The following is a 22,868-nucleotide window of genomic DNA, read 5'->3' as shown; positions in this document are numbered from 1 at the left end:
TATATTTGTTTTCTAGGTCAGATAACCTCAGTCATTTTTTTGAATTCACACGGGGAAAACCGACTTTTCCTGATTGAAAGTTTTATAGAATGCCTAAAAAGGCTAAATGTCGAAAAGCGTGGTTAGACAGAATTCGCCGTCAAAATTTTACACCGACAGACAATACGCAACTGTGTTCTGCACACTTCAATCGTGGAGAAAAGTCTGATGATCCAAGTCAGGAAGCCTACAACCCCTCCGTCTTTGTGTTTAATCATAAAAAGTGTGAAAACCAAAAAACTTGGACAAGTCGAAGAACTGGAAAGGATAACTTTATTGAAGGATCATCTCCCAAAACAAAGTGTAAACGATGCAGTGTAAGTAAGCTTTCGTGTACTTCCCCTTTTAGTGTTTTTATAGGTACAGTGGATATAAAAATTGTACATAACCCGTTAAAATAAGTGTTTTTCTGATATAAAAAAATGAGACCACGATAAATAAAATGAGACCACGATAAATAATTTCAAAACTTTTCCCACTTTTAATGTGACCTATAACCTGTACGATTCACTTGAAAAACAAACAAATCTGTTTGGGGGAAAAACATCTCATCTCATTATCTCTAGCCGCTTTATCCTGTTCTACAGGGTCGCAGGCAAGCTGGAGCCTATCCCAGCTGACTACGGGCGAAAGGCGGGGTACACCCTGGACAAGTCGCCAGGTCATCACAGGGCTGACACATAGACACAGACAACCATTCACACTCACATTCACACCTACGCTCAATTTAGAGTCACCAGTTAACCTAACCTGCATGTCTTTGGACTGTGGGGGAAACCGGAGCACCCGGAGGAAACCCACGCGGACACGGGGAGAACATGCAAACTCCACACAGAAAGGCCCTCGCCGGCCCCGGGGCTCGAACCTGGACCTTCTTGCTGTGAGGCAACAGCGCTGACCACTACACCACCGTGCCGCCTGGGGGAAAAGCATAAAAAATAAAAAGCATAGAATAAGCTGGTTGCGTAAGTGTGCACACCTTTAAACTAATACTTTGTTGAAGCACCTTTTGATTTAATTACAGCATTCAGTCTTTTTGGGTTCAAACCTGCCATCAGTTAAAATGACCCTGATTAACCCCAAATAAAGTTCAGACATTTATTCAGTTGCATCCTCCAGCAAAAGCCAGGGTTCACAGAGAGCTTACAAAGCATAAAAGGGATCTCATTGTTGAAAGGTATCAGTGAGGAGAAGGGTACAAAAAACATTTCCACGGCATTAGATATACCATGGAGCACAGTGAGGACCGCCATCAATAAGTGGAGAAAATATGGGACAACAGTGACATTACCGAGAACTGGACGTCCCTCCAAAATTGATGAAAAGACAAGACGAAAACTGGTCAGGGAGGCTGCCAAGAGGCCTACAGCAACACTGAAGGAGCTGCAGGAATTTCTGGCAAGTGCTGGCTGTGTACTACATATGACATCAATCTCCTGTATTCTCCGTATGTCTGGACTACGAGATAGGGTCAAAGAAAAACATCCAGGCCTGGCTAAATTTTGCAAAAAAAATACATCAACTCTCCCAAAAACATGTGGGAAAATGTGTTATGGTCTGATGAAACCAAGGTTGAACTTTTTGGCCACAATTCCGAAAGGTATGTTTGGCGCAAAAACAACACTGCACATCACCAAAAGAACACCATACCCACGGCGAAGCATGGTGGTGGCAGCATCATGTTTTGGGGTTGTTTTTCTTCAGCTGGAACAGGAGCTTTAGTCAAGGTGGAGGGAATTATGAACAGTTCTAAATACCAGTCAATTTTGGCCCAAAACCTTCAGGTGTCTGCTAGAAAGGTGAAGAGGAATTTCATCTTTCAGCATGACAATGACCCCCCCCCCCCCCCCCCCCCCCCCCCCCCCAAAGTTTTGGAACGGCCCAGCCAGAGCCCAGACCTAAATCCAATTGAAAATCTGTGGGGTGACCTGAAGAGGGCTGTGCACAAGCGATGCCCTCGCAATCTGACAGATTTGGAGCGCTTTTGCAAGGAAGAGTGGGTAAATATTGCCAAGTCTAGATGTAGCAGGCTGATAGACTCCAACCCAAAAAGACCGAATGGTGTAATTAAATCAAAAGGTGCTTCAACAAAGTATTAGTTTAAGGGTGTGCACACTTATGCAACCAGCTTATTTGTACGTTTTTTAATTTTTTTATGTTAGAAGAAACCTTTATTTGGTCACATGCACACTTCAAGCACAGTGAAATTCATCCTCTGCATTTAACCCATCTGAAGCAGTGAACACACACACACTCAGAGCAGTGGGCAGCCACACCAGAGCACCCAGGGAGCAGTCAGGGGTCAGGTACCTTGCTCAAGGGCACCTCAGCCCAAGGCTGCCCCACGTCAACATAACTGCATGTCTTTGGATTGTGGTGGAAAGCGGAGCACCCGGAGGAAACCCACACAGACACGGGGAGAACATGCAAACTCCACACAGAAAGGCCCTCACCGGCTGCTGGGTTCAAACCTGGAACCTTCTTGCTGTGAGGCGACCGTGCTAACCACTACATATTTTTTATGTTTTTCCCTCAAACAGATTTCTTTGTTTTTCAGTTGAATTGTACAGGTTATAGATCACAAAGGTTTGAAATTATTTATCATGGTCTCATTTTTTTTACATCAGAAAAACCTATCATTTTAACGGGGTGCGTACACTTTTTATATCCACTGCAGATTGAATGTAGTATTTGACCCTGTAGCCCTAACAGCTTCCTCTAACAGCCCAAAGATTGTTGTAATCTGGTAGCATATGAGCTCGAGGAAAATCAGAGGGAAGGAAATCAAAATCAACTTAAAAAAGCAATTTGACAGTTCTGCTGTGTTTACAGTACTTACTCGACTGAGTGAGTTCCGTGCTTGTTTTCCCATACACAAAGCGTTTGTATTTTCTCACGGCTTTCTCACCGTAACCAGCACCCAGCAAAAACGATTTCACTGTGGATTCTTCTATGATCAGTGTCGATCTTTCTCAGTTCTTCCCAATCTTTTAACTTCTGCAGGTAAGTAATTGTTGGAACACCCGTGTTGAGAGACGAAGAAGGCTGCTGGCTTACTGTCACCCGAAGTAGAGATGTTCAAAGTGTTCAGTACGATATTTACAAGCAGTTTTTTACCGATTGATTTCTCGAAGTCCACAGAAAAGGCTTTGCAGGTTTCTTTAAGCTTTGGTTTAGTTAGTTTTGATACTTCTTTGAAGTTTTTAGGGAGATTTAAATTCGAAACATTACTGTCAGTGTGTTTGAGTTTGTTTATATTTTGGTTCCCCCCCCCCCCAAGGTGCAAAGCATTATGGGTAATGTGAAAGTAGTCAATTAGAGCCACTCTATCTGGATACAGAGCTGCTCAGCCGATGGTGTGTTTTGGAATTGTCATGCATTTCATAGGAAATTACTTACAAAATCTATAAATTTAAATACGACAAAAGAGAATATGTTCTCGTCAAAAATAACATTTTCACTTGATCAGCATGTTTTCATGTGATGTAATGTACTTTATGTGTAATCACAAGTAGGCTGATGTGTATTTCTCACTTATACAACACTTACAGACGTTTGATGTTATTATAACCTCATTAGTATCATGTTAACACTTATATATGTGTGTAATACTGTTGCACACTACATAATGCTAATTACTGTATGCTGTACACTCACTCACTTCTTCCAGATTGCCCCACTTACATGTGTGGGGTCCAGTGTTGTAGTCGAGTCACTAAACCTTGAGTCTGAGTCCAGTCTCAAGTCCCCAGTGTTCAAGTCCGAGTCAAGTCCAAGTCATTAAAAAGAATTTTGAGTCAAGTCCAAGTCAAGTCCTCTGTTGATCCGAATTGAGTCCACTATTGATCCGAGTCGAGTCTGAGAACAACACTCCAACCGCACCATTTGACGGTGGCTGTTTTAGTACCATTAGTTTGTTCCTGAACATGACGTATGAACAGGTGAATGTGCATTTTCTTTATCAGGGAGTGCAAAGTATTCTGTCAGAGATGGTTGGGAGATGGATGTAAGTGCAGGTGTGTTTATTAATAGAAGTGAAGACAGATAAACAGAACAGCAGGCAAAATCGTAAATCAGTGAAACAGGCAGTGAGTCGAGCAAGGCTATCGTATACTCAGCAGAATCAAAGACAAGAAACAGGAAATCAGGGATCAGGAACCCAAATAAGGAAATAAGGCTCGGTAATGTGTCAGCAACACAACTCAATACTTCGCAAAGTAAGTGTGTTTTCACAGTTTTTATACCGGTGCGGTGATTGCACCTTAATCCTGCGCAGGTGCGAGTCGTTTATGGCGTGCGCACGAGAGTCCGCTTGGTGCGCCGCTGTCCAGAGTGCACCCGAGAGTCTATCTGATGTATGTGTCAAGTTGCACAGGTGTGACACTCTTACACGAAATTACTACAAAATTAATGTAAATATAAATATCTTATGCCAAATTATTATGGCATATTACAAAAAATAAAGAAAAAAATCCAAGTCCTTGTCTCTAATTTATGAGTCCAAGTCATCAGTGCTCAAGTCCAAGTCAAGTCACGAGTCCTTAAAATTAGGGCACAAGTCAGACTCGAGTCCAAGTCCTGGACTCGAGTACTACAAGCCTGGTGGGGTCGCTATTACATGGACCCTATGTCATATTAATTGGAGCATAGATTTACACCAGGTGCCCCTCTTGCCCCAACTTTCCCATTTTTCGGGCTTGGGAAACAACCATTCACACACACCTATGGACAATTTAGAGTAGCCAGTTAACCTAACCTGCAAGTCTTTGGCCTGTGGGGGAAACCAGAGCACCCAGAGGAAACCCACACAGACACGGGGAGAACATGCAAACTCCACACAGAAAGACCCCTGCCAACCATGGGGCTTGAACCCAGAACCTTCTTGCTGTGAGGCGACTGTGCTAACCACTACACCACTGCACCACCCACTGTATGTTGTACGCTATGATTATATGTGCATTTGGATAATGTGATTTGTAGCTATGAGATGCATTGATCATTGTATAGACTCCCTTTGTTATATTTGTTCATTATTTGACTGATTGTTTTAAAATCCGGAAGTTTCTGTATGTTCAATTTGTTTAGCTGTTTTTGCTGTTTTTAAATGATGTAGCTTCTTTATTCCTGTTGGCTGAGATGTTATAGGGGTGTTCACATGGCACATATTTGCATCGATGCTGCACCGATGTATTTTGTTGCGATATATCTTACACCGGTGCAGCCCCACTTGTGTTCACACGGCAGTTTTTGCTACCGTGCTATACGATAGTAATAATGCGGAAATGAAATATGCGCATGCATGAAAATGTACTTCCTTTTCCCGGTTGTCATGGCATCACCAAGCGCCGGGAAAACAATATGGATGAAGACACCAGTGTTGCCAGATACTGCTGATGTTTTCCAGCCCAAAATATGTTCAAATCCGCCAAAATGCACTTAAAACCGACCAGTCTGGCAAGACTGGAAGACACGCAGTTCTGTTGTTGATATTCACCATTTTGGAAGCGCAAAATACCAGGATGCAAATTATGCAATGTCCGTATGTAATCAACTCTCCTCACGCGTAGCGAGTCTACCCCTGTAGCGTTCAGACGTCCCATTTTATATCGGTGCTGCCCCGCAAACTAGCATTTACTCCGGAGTAAATTTCTTAAACCACCTCCCGAGCAGGGTTAGATTTGCACCAGTTTAAGGAGCTTTCAGGGGCGACACCGGTATAACTTTGTACCGTGTAAACACTCTACCGGAGCAGCCCCGGTGCTACACCGGAGTAAAAGTTGCCGTGTGAACACCCCTTATGAATGGCCATATGCTCTTATTGAATATAGCAAAAATTAAGATCTGTTGCTTCACCTTGTGCTTTGTGCCCTTAGCATGTGCTGAAATATCTCCTGTGCTGAGGATGTAGTTTCATTAGACGGCGTGGGATTGGTTAGGAGGAATGTGCCAGCTTGTCAGTTTTTTTACCGCATTTGCAAAAATGACAAACGCCTCCTTTAGAGGGGCCGGCTCACCCTTCCCAGAATCCAATTCGTTATTTTTGTTTTGAAAGCATGTGACTGATACCTGCTAGTGATCCCTCGGAAACCCATCTCAAACTTTCTCTTCATTTAAGAGTCATACTTGGAAGTTGTGAACAAAATATGTCTTATCTTTTCTTAACGTCATGGCTGCCCATGAGACAGTCAAGGCTGATTCGGGTTCATTACAACAGAATAACCAAACGAGAACAGAATGGACCTATATTTAACCCTTTGAGATTTGAGGGTATTTTCTGGCACTTTAAAGATTTTGGTATGCTCTGATTTTGTTGTCAATTTCAACAAATCTGAGCAGCATTTTCAAAGGTATATGACTTTTTTGTATTCAGCACAAGTTCAGCTACAATAATGTCTATATAGTATGTATGTCATGATTGTAGTTTAAAAAATAAAAGATAAATGAATATGTTGTACAAAGCAGTTTTAGAACTGTGTTGGAATGTGTGAAAAAACATGATCTTACCCATTCTGGCGAACTGTTTTGATCACTTGAGGTGATTCTGTTCAGTCTTAGGAATGTATGAAGCACAAAAACTTAAATCTGCTCCATTGATTTGGACAATTAACTGGCCATAAAAAAATTTATGTCCTATCGTTTTGGGATAAAGGGTTGGCAGTGGGAGGGGTATTCAATGAGAAGAGTAAAAAATTCCATTCCATTCAATGAGAAGAGTGAATACCCCTCCCACTGCCAACTCTTAATCCCATCAGGTCAAATGATCAAAATGGTTCGTCACAATAGGTAAGATAATGTTTTTCCACACATTCCAACAGCATTCAAAAATTGCTTTATACAACATCCTCATTTGTCTGGTATTTGACTTTATTTTGGTATTTGACTCTATTCAATGTGTTTTGAAACTAACTATTGTACTCAGTTCAGAGCCACAACCTACTCTGTTACACAATTACTCTGTAATTTTGTTCCCACTCCAACTCCAAATTTTACTCTCTAAAGACAGAATAGAGCAAACTTAACTATTTTTGAGGAAAATACTTTTAATTCTGAAAAAAATTGCTCAGTCATTTTTCCTGTGTATGCACTACAGCGCACACATATCAACCGATATGCTCATAAGAAACATAAGAAATATTTACACTTACTCGAGTTGATCTTCAGCCAGATCGAGTCTCATCTCATTCATCTCATTATCTCTAGCCGCTTTATCCTTCTACAGGGTCGCAGGCAAGCTGGAGCCTATCCCAGCTGACCATGGGCGAAAGGCGGGGTACACCCTGGACAAGTCGCCAGGTCATCACAGGGCTGACACATAGACACAGACAACCATTCACACTCACATTCACACCTACAGTCAATTTAGAGTCACCAGTTAACCTAACCTGCATGTCTTTGGACTGTGGGGGAAACCGGAGCGCCCGGAGGAAACCCACGCGGACACGGGGAGAACATGCAAACTCCACACAGAAAGGCCCTCGCCGGCCCCGGGGCTCGAACCCAGGACTTTCTTGCTGTGAGGCAACAGTGCTAACCACTACACCACCGTGCCGCCCCCAGATCGAGTCGAACTAAAAAAAAAAAGAGGCACCGCTCATCATCAGTGTCACAGTTCTCAAGATTGAATTGAATCACTGTCCTGAATCATGAATTGATTCACTGTCCTGAATCATCCGTAGCGCATAAAATCTGCGTGCCATCTCGCAACAAGTTTTACCTCCAAATAGCCTAAACCATGGCTGACAGATTTTATCCTGTTTACGATGGGCGTTCCCACCACGAAAGAGAAACCAATCGAAACCGAAAGAGTGAAAATTATTATCATACCATTATCATGTGAATAGTCTTTTATGGATGTGTAAGTGGGCGCTCAGTGCTCTGACTCCGGTGTGACTAATTTAGGTAATTTAAAAATATAATATTATTTGGCAGTGGGCACATAGGAAAGTGTAAAGTATAAAGTTTCTGTCAATATGTTTATCATGCTTGTATGATAAAAACGTGCAAAGATCTTTATCTAAATACATGACCTACTCATTCTCAACCTACCAAGGTTTGCCGGTGAAGCTCTCGACCCCAGAGGGTTAAAATGTAGATACTTTGACAAAATATCTTCAGTTTTATGTTACAGTTTAAGATCTCTGGCCTAGGATATTATGAATTGTTGTGGATTGTTTTTGGAACATTGCGAGCATCGAAAATTGTGACTTGCTACTTGGCACAGAGGGTTCTGGGAAGGGTCAGCTGCCCCCTTTAAATATTATAAAATAAAACATCAAAACATTGTGGTATAGTATAGGCATAAAATAGATAGTATATGCAACTATACATAGCTAGATTATTTTAATTAATTAAATGCCCAAGTCCACTTTAATGTCCAGTTTTAAGATCATCTTTGAAGTGAATGAGATTTTGTTTTGTATGTTTCGGTCCACAAATGTCTCATGATCTTTTTATATTGCCGTTGTGTTGTAGCTGCGTGGACGTGGATGAAGATGACGCACCAGACATCGACATTTACCACTGCCCCAACTGTGAGAAGACACACGGCAAATCCACCTGTGAGTACGTTCAGAATTCACTGCATCAGTGAACTGAACTTAAAAATATTTGATTTTGAAAATTTCATTGGGTTACAGTGTTCTAAAGTTTCTTTTCCTGGATTACAAGCAAGACATTTAATACACTCTGTATGCCGTGGGAAAGCGTCTGAAGATGAGATGAGCAGAGTTTTAATGATTTATGTAAATGCTGTGATTCCTCCAAAGCTTGCAGAAACGTTTATCCGGCGCTCCAGCTGCTCACAAAATGCAATATTGACTTTAGATTTGGGATTTGTGAGAGGACTCATTTATATATTCCCACCCTCTGTGATATCAGAATTAGAATTAATTTGTAATAATTAATGAGCAATAATAATAATACTGTGCAGCCCTTTCTGGATTGTGTGTTGTGATTTACATACTAAAAAATACAATAATCTAGATTCAACCTTCAGACACAAACATGTTAACAACTTATTGCCAGAGATTACAGTTTATGAAATAATGATTTTTTTTTTTTTGTCCACTGTGATTTATCTCTCAAGTTCGTCCTTGGAAACTGCTTTTCCATCTGTTCCATGTAATTGTTTATACATTCATGAGTTAGTTCTTAATATCATATTGCATTGATGTTTTAATGTTTTTAAATGATGAGTTCAGTGAGTGAGGGCAATAAATGCACAATTTTAAAGGGGAACTGAAGTCATTTTTAAACTTGCTTTATTTCTTAATTAACGTGTTATTCAATTACGTTTTCGGTTTTATTAATTTTATATTGTGACTCGTATTGGCATATTATATTACACTTATCGGCCTTTTCGGTTTTTAGCCATGTTGAATGTAGTTCGTATGGTCTACGGCAGGTGTCGCTTATCCACGTGATCCTCACAAGACTTGTGAGACTTCAAACGTGAAGTGTCAGCGCCGCCATTTTGAAAACTCTTTACACAGCGGCCAGATCGCCAGATCATTCCAATTTAGATTAATTTCGAGATTTGCCAGCTTCATCAGTGATGGAGATTATTCCATATGACTTCGAACCAACGTGGAGTAGAGAAGAGTTGGAAAGACGACAGAATAAGGACTTGTCCATCGTGCTTGTATTTATGTCATTCCTGTCGCACACTTAAAATGTGCCAGATCAGGTGGCTGGTGGGTTTTCAAAATAATAAATACATGCATGTATTTTTGTGATAAATACATATTATACTGAGCGCATTTCCCACATAATCCTCACTAAGGTTTCGGACAGCACTACAAAATGGTGTCCCCACTATATAGTGCCCTATATAGTGAGTAGGGAGTGATTTCGGACACAGGGAAAACTTCCGGTTTGATTACGTCAGCATTTGAAGAAGGGTGCGCACGTCTTTTGACAATGTTGGCAGATGTCGGTCACTTTGATTTCCGCTGTACGTTTTACTTCCGTCCTACGATGTCTCGCACAGGTCTCAATGAATCTTGTTTACACCCACTGCGTTGACATATGGACTGATATATTACAGAGCATATTTCTAACACTCAACTTTCTATAGCAGTGATAAAATAGCTGTCAGAAATTCATTCCTACATTTTATAAAATGAGATAAATATAATTTTGATAATAAAAAATTTGCCTTCAGTTCCCCTTTGAGGCCATTTCTCAGAAACTTCAGGCTAAACCAGGAACCTGGGTAAACCAGGAACTTTGACTAAACCAGGCTGCTGTGCATCTGGCACTTTTCTTTGCAGTGAAAAAGAAAAAGAACTGGAATAAACACGACACGGGGCAAAGCGGAGACGTCAAACCAGTTCAGAATGGCAGTCAGGTGTTTATAAAGGAGCTGCGCAGCAGGACGTTCCCCAGGTATAGCTGCTCTTGTTTAATTTTACTTTTCCTGATGATTTTATATTTTATTAATATTGTGGATTAATAATGTTTCGATCCAGAACAGCACCGTGCAAGCATGTGTTTAGTCAGAGCTTTTGAGACTCTTCTGGCTTTTCTGTGCCTCCTGACCATCAGTAGAGTCTCTGATGATCGTAATTCTGATCTCAAAGGATAATTGTGCAAAAAAAAAGCAGATCCATTTCATAAGATAAGAAGACCTTTATTATCCCACAATGGGGAAATTTCCTGTTTGCAGTAGCACATTGGATAGCAGCAGAAGAGGACATATCAAGCCACACAAGAAAAAAAAAAAAATTTTTTTAAATGTGTGTGTGTGTATATACAGGTAGTCGTCGGTTTACGACCTATGCGACTTGTGACCGATCGACTTTACGACTGTCTGGTTATGACTGGCAAGTGTTTCCCAGCTGAGCTAGCTGAGCGTACGACAGTTTCCGCCCCAGCTCCCGGCAGCGCTTCTCGCCGCGTACAACAGTTTCCGCCCCAGCTCCCGGCAGCACCTCTCACCGCGTACAACAGTTTCCGCCCCAACTCCCGGCAGCGCTTCTTGCCGCGTACAACAGTTTCTGCCACAGCTCCCGGCAGCGCTTCTCGCCACATACAACAGTTTCCGCCCCAGCTCCCGGCAGCGCCTCTCGCTGCGTGCAACAGTTTCCGCCACAGCTCCCGGCAGCGCCTCTCGCTGCGTACAACAGTTTCTGCCCCAGCTCCCGGCAGCGCCTCTCGCCACGTACAACAGTTTCCGCCCCAGCTCCCGGCAGCGCCTCTCGCCACGTACAACAGTTTCTGCCCCAGCTCCCGGCAGCGCCTCTCGCTGCGTACAACAGTTTCCGCCACAGCTCCCGGCAGCGCCTCTCGCCGCGTACAACAGTTTCCGCCCCAGCTCCCAGCAGCGCCTCTCGCTGCGTACAACAGTTTCCGCCACAGCTCCCGGCAGCGCCTCTCGCTGCGTACAACAGTTTCCGCCACAGCTCCCGGCAGCGCCTCTCGCTGCGTACAACAGTTTCCGCCACAGCTCCCGGCAGCGCTTCTCACCGCGTACAACAGTTTCCGCTCCAGCTCCCGGCAGCGCCTCTCGCTGCGTACAACAGTTTCTGCCACAGCTCCCGGCAGCACTTCTCGCCACGTACAACAGTTTCCGCCCCAGCTCCCGGCAGCGCTTCTCACCGCGTACAACAGTTTCCGCCCCAGCTCCAGGCACATGCGCAGTCTCTTGCGCACTCCGTCATACAGTTTCCGCCCCAGCTCCTGGTTTATGAAACGAGCAAATGCTCCCGCCAGCCCAAGCACTGCAACAGCTGATGATGACGTAGACGGCTCACAGCCAAGCACCAGTGATGCCAGCGGTCACTAAGTTTTGTATTTTGCTATGTTTTACATTTGTATTTTGGTATGTTTCAAACTAAAATGTTTTCTATTTTTCACACCTGTATTTCGTATTTTTTGTTTTGCACATATTAAACGAATTGTACTGTACGCAGTGTAGTATGCAGTGTTTGACTTAAACCAAATAATGAGCCAAGGTAATGAAATAAGAAAATGTTGATAAAATAAGACTTTAAGATGATTACAATATCATTACACATCACAATATACTTACGTTCATTTAACTTAGGCTGACTTACGACCAGATCGGTTTATGACCGGTCAGTTGTAACCAAACGCAGTCGTAAGTCGACGACTACACACACACATACAGATTAAAAGGAAAAAATATATACCCAGGATAAATACTAATTTAGAGGAATTATGAAGTGGATGAAACACACTTATTGCACATATCAGGTGGTCGTAAAATGTGCAAAAGATAAAACAGAAAAAAAACAGTGCAACAGCTATTGACAGACATACAGATGTGAGTCTACAACCCCGATTCCAAAAAAGTTGGGACAAAGTACAAATTGTAAATAAAAACGGAATGCAATAATTTACAAATCTCAAAAACTGATATTGTATTCACAATAGAACATAGACAACATATCAAATGTCGAAAGTGAGACATTTTGAAATTTCATGCCAAATATTGGCTCATTTGAAATTTCATGACAGCAACACATCTCAAAAAAGTTGGGACAGGGGCAATAAGAGGCTGAAAAAGTTGAAGGTACAAAAAAGGAACAGCTGGAGGACCAAATTGCAACTCATTAGGTCAATTGGCAAGAGGTCATTAACATGACTGGGTATAAAAAGAGCATCTTGGAGTGGCAGCAGCTCTCAGAAGTAAAGATGGGAAGAGGATCACCAATCCCCCTAATTCTGCGCCGACAAATAGTGGAGCAATATCAGAAAGGAGTTCGACAGAGAATCTGGAAGAATCTCTGTGCGTAAGGGTCAAGGCCGGAAAACCATACTGGGTGCCCGTGATCTTCGGGCCCTTAGACGGCACTGCATCACATACAGGCATGGTTCTGTATTGGAAATCACAAAATGGGCTCAGGAATATTTCCAGAGAACATTATCTGTGAACACAATTCACCGTGCCATCCGCCATTGCCAGCTAAAACTCTATAGTTCAAAGAAGAAGCCGTATCTAAACATGATCCAGAAGCGCAGACGTCTTCTCTGGGCCAAGGCTCATTTAAAATGGACTGTGGCAAAGTGGAAAACTGTTCTGTGGTCAGACGAATCAAAATTTGAACTCCTTTATGGAAATTAGGGACGCTGTGTCATTCGGACTAAAGAGGAGAAGGACGACCCAAATTGTTATCAGTGCTCGGTTCAGAAGCCTGCATCTCTGATGGTATGGGGTTGCATTAGTGCGTGTGGCATGGGCAGCTTACACATCTGGAAAGACACCATCAATGCTGAAAGGTATATCCAGGTTCTAGAGCAACATATGCTCCCATCCAGACGACGTCTCTTTCAGGGAAGACCTTGCATTTTCCAACATGGCAATGCCAAACCACATACTGCATCAATTACAGCATCATGGCTGCGTAGAAGAAGGGTCCGGGTACTGAACTGGCTAGCCTGCAGTCCAGATCTTTCACCCATAGAAAACATTTGGCGCATCATAAAATGGAAGATACGACAAAAAAGACCTAAGACAGTTGAGCAACTAGAATCCTACATTAGACAAGAATGGGTTAACATTCCTATCCCTAAACTTGAGCAACTTGTCTCCTCAGTCCCCAGACGTTTACAGGCTGTTGTAAAGAGAAAAGGGGATGTCTCACAGTGGTAAACATGGCCTTGTCCCAACTTTTTTGAGATGTGTTGTTGTCATGAAATTTAAAATCACCTAATTTTTCTCTTTAAATGATACATTTTCTCAGTTTAAACATTTGATATGTCATCTATGTTCTATTCTGAATAAAATATGGAATTTTGAAACTTCCACATCATTGCATTCCATTTTTATTTACAATTTGTACTTTGTCCCAACTTTTTTGGAATCGGGGTTGTACTATGAGCAGTGCTGGTTGTACAGTCTAACAGCTGCAGGAAAGAATGATCTGCAGTAACGCTCTTTCACACACTTAGGCTACATCCACACGACAACGGCAACGAGATGTTATTTAAAAAAATATCGCGTCCACATGGGCAACGATCAGTAAAATATCAGGTCCATATATGGCAATGCAACGTTTGCTGAAAACGATGCAATACACATGCCACACCTCTAGGGGCACTGTAAGACGGTCCCTTCGGAGACACCAGAACAATAGAAGAAGTAAGGACGCATGCGCATAAACTATTATGCGCGATACTTCATATTAGCCACAAAGTCAGAAAAATCTGTTCGTAAAATTACATTATAATGACCAAATACAATGAAAAGTATTTTTCCAGTCTCACCTGTGAAAGGTAATCCCATGTGAGCTCGTTTGAACGGCAAACCTGTTGATACAGTTGAACGCAGCACATGAATGAGGCATCTTTATTCTCCGCTTTGACCCATCCAATATGGCGGCGAGGATGACGTATGATTCTACGCGGAAGGCGGCGTAGAATCATACGTCATCCTCGCCGCCATATTGGATGGGTCAAAGCGGAGAATAAAGATGCCTCATTCATATGCTGCGTTTAACTGTACCAACAGGAATAAATTGAATGCTACACGTTGATGGATTAATTTGTTCTTCTATGCCCTTTTTGAGGTATGTATTGTAGGACTTAAACCAACATCTGAAGAGGTGAGATCGCTCCTTTTTTCCCCTATTTTTGCTGGCGGGATTGACTCTCTCTCTCTCTCTCTCTCTCTTTCTCTCACTTTGCACCATTACACAATAAATATTCACAGTGAAAATATTTTGTAAGCGCGTTTCATGAACCAAGTTATAGGATTTGTTGACAACTCGCATCGAGTTCGTTACACTTCTACCCGGCGTGAAGCACTCACAGTCATGTGGTTGTGACGTCATCGTAAACAAATCCGTTCTACTCATCCAGACGACTTCGCAACGGCAACGTTGCCAGATCTTTCCACTCTGGAACCCGTTCTCAAAAGATTGCGTTTTGGGGCACCCAAAACGCCGGTGCCGTGTGGACGCTAGGCCGAAACGATAAACAGTTGTATCGGATTCACCTGAATCCGTTGCCGTGTGGACAGGGCCTTAGGGTGGAGCAACCTCCCGCTGAAGGAGCTCTGCAGTCCAGTGAGTAAGTCCTGTAGGGGGTGGGAGTCATTCCCCATCATAGATGACAGCTTAGCAATCATCCTCCTCCCACCCACCCACTACCTCCACTGGCTCCAGGGGGCATCCCAGTACAGAGCTGGCCCTCCTGATCAGTTTGTCCAGTCTCTTCCTGTCAGCTGTGGAGATGCTGCTCTCCCAACAAACCACGCCACGAAAGATGGCTGACACCACCACAGTGTTAAAAAAGGTCTTCAGGAGTGCCCCTTGCACTCCAAAAGACCTGAGTCTCCACAGCAGATACAGCCTGCTCTGACCTTTCCTGTACAGTGCTGTGGTGTTATCAGTCCAGTCCAGTTTGTTGTTCAGGTGAACACCCAGGTACTTATTTCATGCAGAAGAGACAAGAATAGAACAATCAAATACCTTAACACGACTATATCACAAAGAATTTCTACAGCATAAATTATATACAGTATGTTTATCAAACAGCCAGTAAAGGAAAAAAAAACTGAAAAAAATTGATTTAGTGATAATTTGACTTCATATATATAAAAATTAATTAATCCATATTTAACATTAGGAAAAAAAAATTCTGTAAAAAAAAAGAATTTTATAATTGTAAAGATGAAAATATTCAGCATTTTCAGAGAGTTTTCAGAAATTTATTTTCAGAGTTTGTAACTGTTATTAAAAATGTTCTTAAAAATACACAGCACTGTGCAAAAGTCTTAGGCACGTGTAAAGAAATGCTGTAGAACAAAAATGGCTTAAAAATAATGAAATGAAATGTTTCAACATTAAAAATCTACTGTAAACAGCACTAAGTCATAATAAATGAAACAAAGTCAATATCTGGTGTGAGACGACCATTTGCTTTAAAACAGGGGTTCTCAACCTTTTGCAACCTGGGCCCCACCAAAGCTGGTTCATTGCAGTTGGGGGCCCCTCTTCTCGCCCCGCCCCCATCCCCCCCCCCCCCCCCCCCCAAACACACTCACCCGCAGTGACGCCACCCGACCTACAGCACCTTATATCGACCAATAGATAGATAGATAGATAGATAGATAGATAGATAGATAGATAGATAGATAGCCCTGGGCTAGATTATTATTATTATTATTATTATTAGTAGTAGTAGTAGTAGCAGTAGCAGCAGTAGTAGCATTATCCATTCCATAGAAATACATAGGCCTATTATCATTATTAGGCTATTGTTATAATTGGCAGTAGCACCACATTTCTAATCTGCTTTCGGGCATTATTATAATTATAATTATTATTATTATTATTATTATGGCCTATTATCATTACTAAGCTGTTGGCAGTAGTACAAGACTTATGTTCTTTCAGGCATTATTATTATTATTAGGCCTATTATTATTATTATTATTATTATTATTATTATTATTGCTGTTGTTGGTTGTTGATATTATTATTATTATTATTATTATGCTATTATTATTAATAGGCATTATTATTATTATTATTATTATTATTATTATTATTAGTGTTTTTATTAGGTATTTTATTAGGCTTATCATTAGCTGGCTATTGATATCATTGGGAATTGGGACCAGGCGTGAATTTAGGTTTTACTTTTTACTGTGCCTTTGTGATCTGCATTTGCGTTAATGCGAGACCTGAGCCTGCTTTGCCTTACAAAGATCCTTGATTCTTGGCGAAATGTTTGACAAGCACAGTCTCAAGTCATCCTCAATTTGCGCACGATTGTGATATTTCGTTTTGAGCGCAGTCATTTTTGAAAATCCTGCCTCACACAAGTAGGTCGATGCGAATGGGATGAGCAGTTTCAAGGCTACGTCACACAGTTGCGGGTACTCCTGCATCAATGCTGCCCAGAATGTCGAAAGAGGGCATGAGGTGAAGACTGCCTTAAGTCTACTGTCACTCTTCAGCTCAATAAGCTGTTCCTGCATGTCAACTGGAAGTTCGTCAGCAGTACACACAAATGGATCTCGAACCCACGCAAAAGAGCGATAATCCTCTGTGAAGTATGCCGCAAACTGTTTTCTCATTACCGACAGGTGCTCTGACGCTGCTTGAAAGACAGATGAGAAATCGTGGGAAGTGCCTGCATTACTGATAAAGTCTGCAAGGCTTGGGAACATATCACAGTTCCCCCGACTGATGCGGCCACACCAGAGGTCAAGTTTTTGCTTGAAGGCATCCACTTTCTCTGCGAGAAGCAAAATGTGAGTTTCTCGGCCTTGCAAAGACAGGTTCAAGCCATTCAAGCGGTCAAATATATCGACCAAATAGGAGAGACACGCCAGCCACAAAGGGTCATCCAGATTTTTCGCCAGGTCTGAATTGATTTGTGTCAAAAACCGCTTCACCTCATCTCGCAGCTCATACAAACGTTGTAACACCCGCCCCCTGGACAGCCAGCGAACCTCAGTGTGCAGAAGCAGCTGTTCGTGCTCTGACCCCATCTCCTGACAGAGGACCTCAAACAAGCGAGAGTTTAGCGGCCGTGACTTGATGAGGTTGATCATTTTTACTGATTGGTTCAGCACGGATTCCAACAGAGACGGCATTTTTTTTGCAGCGAGTGCTTCGCGATGAACCATGCAATGGGTCCATTTTACAAGTGGAGCTACCTGCTTAACGCGAGCAGCTAGACCTTGCTCACGGCCCGTCATTGCTCGTGCGCCATCCGTGCACAAGCCAACGCATCGGTCCCACGCCAACCCATTCTCGCGAATAAATGAATCAAGGACATTGAAGATGGCCTCTCCAGTTGTGTGTGACTGAAGAGGGTGGCAAAAAAGGACATCCTCCTCAATTAATTTATCCCTGACATACCTGACATATGTAAGAAGCTGTGCCTGTCCAGCAATATCGGTAGACTCATCCAACTGCAAGGCATAGTATGGACTATTTTTAATAAACTGTATTAATTGCTCTCTGATATCATTGGACATATCAGCAATTCTCCGAGCAACTGTGTCATTTGAAAGTGGCACGGTGCCTAATTTGGCTGCTGCACTATCCCCGAAGAATATTCTGCACATGTCCTGCGCAGCTGGCAAAATGAATTTCTCGGCATCAGTGTGCGGTTTGCCTAGCTTACCTATTCTTTTTGCCACCACATATGATGCCTCCAGGCACTGCTTAGATACAGTGCTGTGCACGGAAATTGTTGCCTGTTGCTGATGCAGGCCATCACGCTTTCTTTGAAAGTATTCAAGCGGTTTGTCCTTCAGGCCAGCATGCTTCGTTTCGAGGTGCCTTTTAAGTTTGCATGGCTTCATGCTTTCGTTTGCCAGCACCTCGGCACACACGACACACTGAGGACGAAGATCAGAGGTGACAGTAAAACCAAACTGCAGGTATGATACATCGTACCTCCGAAGCTTTCTCGCAGCTGGTGGTAGACCTACGTCAGTTGTCTTGGGTTTTTTGACAAGAAATCTATCCATTTTGTTAAAGTATTTGTGAATAAACGTGTGTAATAAAGTTGTAACGATAAGTCTGTAGTAGGCCAAGTCTGTAGTAGGCTAAGGGGGCTAACCAGAGGGAACGTATGGGGCTTATCAGTGAGAAACACGATCGATATCTTTATTCGGGGATTTTATAGTTGCAAATTTTAACGAGGTGTGAATGGTGTACTTACTCGTGTGAGTGTGTGTGTGTGTGTTAGTGTGTGTGTGTGTGTGTGTGTGACATTTGGATTTTTCACACGCAGGGTGAAAAAGGCAAAGGGGTAGTAGACTAGCAGTAAGAAAACAACAAAAACAAATTATTTGGGTAGAGCTGAAATGGGGAAAGCAAAAATACAGTGTGGGGTAGTAGTCTTTAAAAAGACTGTTTGGGTTTTGCGCTGTATCGATGGATTGATGATAGTAGACTAGCGAGAGTCGGCACGAGTTAACTCGGCAAGAAACCAGACTAGTGTGTGTGTGGCAAGCACTCACACGGTGGCCACGGTATGCAGACTCACTCACGTGACGTTGCGTCATGTTTGCGTCACGGGCTTAAAATAACCTACACACAAGATTTTATGATAGATTGATGATAGATTTTATAATAGTATTGATTTGTATGTAATAGTCCAATGTCCTGCATTTTGACATGGGTAAATGTGTTGCATCTGCTTAGCTACTATAGCCTGTTAGCCCCAGATTTTTTTTTTCCTCCATACATGAAGCCTACTCGCGACCCCCCTGGAGTACCTCCGCGCCCCACCAGGGGGGCGCGCGCCCCCCCCCCCCCCCCCCCCCCCCCCCCGGTTGAGAACCACTGCAAAAAAAAAATAGTCGTCTACGGTACAACCAGTGCAGTTTTATAAGGAAATGAGCTGTAGGTTTTACTGAGCATCTTACAGAACCAGCCACAGTTTTTCTGGACACTTTGACTGTCACACTTGCTTTGCACCAAACCCCAGTAGCCTTCATTATGTTTTCTTTTTTAATCTGAAAAGTGGTCTCTTATGTAATCTGCTGCTCAAATACAAACTTTTTTTTCTGTAACATTTAATTTTGTGCTGGAAAATGAACGTTCGGAACTTTAAAATGTTTTTGTACTGCCTTGATAATATAGAAGTCAGAAAATAGAAATCTATAACAAAGTTTATATGGAAAAAAGTGCCTCAGACTTTTGCACAGTACTGTATATCATGGCCCCTGCTATATCTTAGGAAAGTATATTGTGACATAATTTAATCATGATATCAGTGTTACAGTGGTGCTTGAAAGTTTGTGAACCCTTTAGAATTTTCTATATTTCTGCACAAATATGACCTAAAACAGGGCTTTTCAAAGTGTGGGGCGCGCCCCCCCTGGGGGGCACCAGAGTTCTTCAGGGGGGGCGCAACGTGAGAGACAAAATGGATCGGTTTTTAGCACCTAAAGCTACAGTGAGTGAGGAGACAAAGTCTGGGCCAAGCAAAAAAACAGAGCCTCCAGGATGTTGCGATTTGCAACTTCAGCGCAAATTCAACCAATCCCCGCGAATTCAGGGCGGTGTTGCAATTATATCCAATCACCGCAACTTTCCTGCAAATTTCACCAATCGTTGGCGTCGTCTTGAGGTGACGTCGACAAACTACCTTCCGCCTTACTTCCGTGTGTTCAAGAGAAGCAGCATGCGCACAGTGTTGCCAGATTGGACGATTTCAGGTGTATTTTGGCGGGTTTTGAACATATTTTGGACTGGAAAACGTCAGCAGTATCTGGCAACACTGAAAGTGTGTTATGTTTACAGTGAAGGACTGTGTGCACTTTATTTTTTTTTTTACTTAATACAAGAAGTTAATGGATGCCAACATTTTTGCCAAAATGGTATTTTATTTTCCATTGTTTAGGCAGCTTCAGCATCATACTGTGAGATTCTGTTCAAATTGGTTTTTTTCTTCTATGAAGCCTGAACCATTTATTTTATTAGTTTATAATTATTGTTTAATTTAGTCTTCAGGAGAGACTGCCTGCACACAGTACTAGTATTAATAGGTTTTTTTTCTTACATGAAAGCTGAGGCATTTATATTATATTTTAAGGTAACTTCATGTTGTGCTGTGAGGTTCTCTGCACTTTAACTTTTGAACCAACAGGTGCATTTGGATAAGTAAAGCCTATTTTTCTGCATTTTTGTAGTCCTGGTAATCTTTTATATTGGTAAAGTTGTTTATAGGACCATTTCTCCTTGTTTTTTTAATCAATAGTTTTTCAGTAATAACTTAATATTTAACATATCACTCAATTTTAATCACAAAAAGAGAAAATCGCAACAATTTCTCGCAACTTTCACTTCCTCCCGCAATGTAATCGCAATAAAAACCTAAAAAACACCGCAACTTTCATCGCAATTTTTTTGGAAACCCCCCCGCAACATCAGACATTTTAGCCCACAACAATCACAAAAAAGGCCCGCGGAATCCTGGGGGACTGGAAAAAGAAGGAAGTATGACCACGATTATTTAAAGTTTGGATTTTCATGGACTGGATCTGAAGATGCTCCACTGCCACAGTGTGTTGTCTGCCAAGAGATGCTAGCTAACGATGCTATGGGATGTTTAAAATGTGTAAAACAAGATGTTTTAAAAAGCACAGATGTTTAAAATGTGAAAAAGAAAAAAATAATGTGTACAACAGCCATTTTTAAAAAAAATACGAATGGAACATTAAGTATAGCAATAACAAAAATTGTAAGGGGGGGCGCTGTTGTTTATTTGCTCTCCGAGGGGGGGGCTGACTCTCCCACACTTTGAAAACCCCTGACCTAAAACATCAGATTTTCACACAAGTCCTAAAAGTAGATAAAGAGAACCCAGTTAAACAAATGAAACAAAAATATTATACTTGGTCATTTATTTATTGAGGAAAACGATCCAATATTACGTATCTGAGTCCGGAGTGCGCCTGAGAGTCAGTCTGATGCACACACCAAAGCGCGCAGGTGTGACAATAAATCGGTATTGCCTTTTATAACGGCTGATGAATAACAATTAAAAAAGCAACGGAGAGACAGAAGATGGTTCCTTTAATCCTTTAATTTTCTAATTAAGTAGGCTATACCTTGAAAACACATAACTAATAATAAATGTGCATATTTCCAGACGAATAGTTATTTACAGTACCAGTCAAAAGTAGAACTAGAACTTGGTAAAAGTCCTATAAATGTGAACATGAGTAAATGTTTAGCCTGTTAGCAGTAGGGAAGAAACACTTTTTGTACTGGGAGGATTCGAACGTGAGAAATTTGAAGTATCTACCTTAAATACAGTCTGTGCAGAGTGTGAGTGATTTGTAATAACCCTGGCGTGTTTATTGGTGCCTTTACAGTAACTGATGTACAGTGTCAAATACATGATCCTCATAACACACTGTACCGTTTAAATATCAGCCACAATCCATACAGGGTACAGAGATTGGTTTGAGACACGTCACTTCATATCCATTAGGACAGAGACAAATTTTCTGTCATGTTTACACAATAGAATTTACAGTAGGTTCCATCTCTTTGTAAGTGTTCTACAGTGAGTGCTTAAGTTTCCAGGATATGAAATAGTATTGGCACCATTTAGAACGTAGTGATGTACTTCCTTGCAGCTCTGAGGACGTGGTGGTCAAGCTCAGCGGGAATCAGCTAACCTTGGAGTATCTAGAAGAAAACGGCTTCAACGAGCCCATCCTGATCCAGAAGAAAGAGGGCCTTGGGATGACCATGCCTGCTCCCACCTTCTACGTCAGTGATGTCGAAAACTATGTTGGTAAGAATTCAGCTCTTTCCAAGGGTCATATTTTTTAAGGTTTGTTTTGTATCTGTTTGTAATAACTCGTGTGATTACTCAATAATTATGTGAACACAATCTGTCCCCTGATATGCTAATGATAGTAAAACAAACAAACAAACAAACAAAACCTCAATTGAGTATTAGATTGTTTTGATACATGGCTAAGAGCGCTTCTCTTAACAAGTCCACTGGGTCATATGTCTTAAAGCCAAATGTTGCTATCTAATTTTAATTTTAACGGACGTTTTTCCTATAAAATTATGCCCAATATGCACCTGTCACAATTTACAGTGCATATTTGCAGAGTTGGTGTACTTTTCACGTCATATTTCATCTATAGTTAAATACAGTGTTGTAGTCTAGTCACTAAACCTCGAGTCCGAGTTCAGTCTCGAGTCCCCAGTGTTCAAGTCTGAGTCATTAAAAAAATTTGAGTCGAGTACACTATTGATCTGAGCCGAGTCCGAGAACAAGACTCCAACCGGATCATTTGACGGTGGCTGTTTTAGCGCCATTAACATTAGTTTGTTCCTGAACATGACATATGAACAGGTGAATGTGCA

At 41.9% G+C, this 22,868-nt stretch overlaps 1 protein-coding gene across 1 annotated transcript in view; it reads left to right on the top strand.

The window, feature by feature from the left end:
- phf2 (PHD finger protein 2) overlaps positions 1-22,868 on the top strand; it is a 160,047-nt gene that overhangs the window by 73,461 nt on the left and 63,718 nt on the right. Inside the window, exons 2-4 of the mRNA XM_060910392.1 lie at positions 8,512-8,597; positions 10,311-10,425; positions 22,121-22,281. Coding sequence (XP_060766375.1) covers positions 8,512-8,597; positions 10,311-10,425; positions 22,121-22,281 — 362 coding nt within the window. The remainder of the gene's footprint in view (positions 1-8,511; positions 8,598-10,310; positions 10,426-22,120; positions 22,282-22,868) is intronic.

The sequence above is a fragment of the Neoarius graeffei genome, chromosome 26, assembly GCF_027579695.1.
Source record: "Neoarius graeffei isolate fNeoGra1 chromosome 26, fNeoGra1.pri, whole genome shotgun sequence".
NCBI lineage: Eukaryota > Metazoa > Chordata > Actinopteri > Siluriformes > Ariidae > Neoarius > Neoarius graeffei.
Note: the sequence above shows the minus strand (reverse complement) of the source record. Positions and strands in the feature narration are given on the sequence as shown.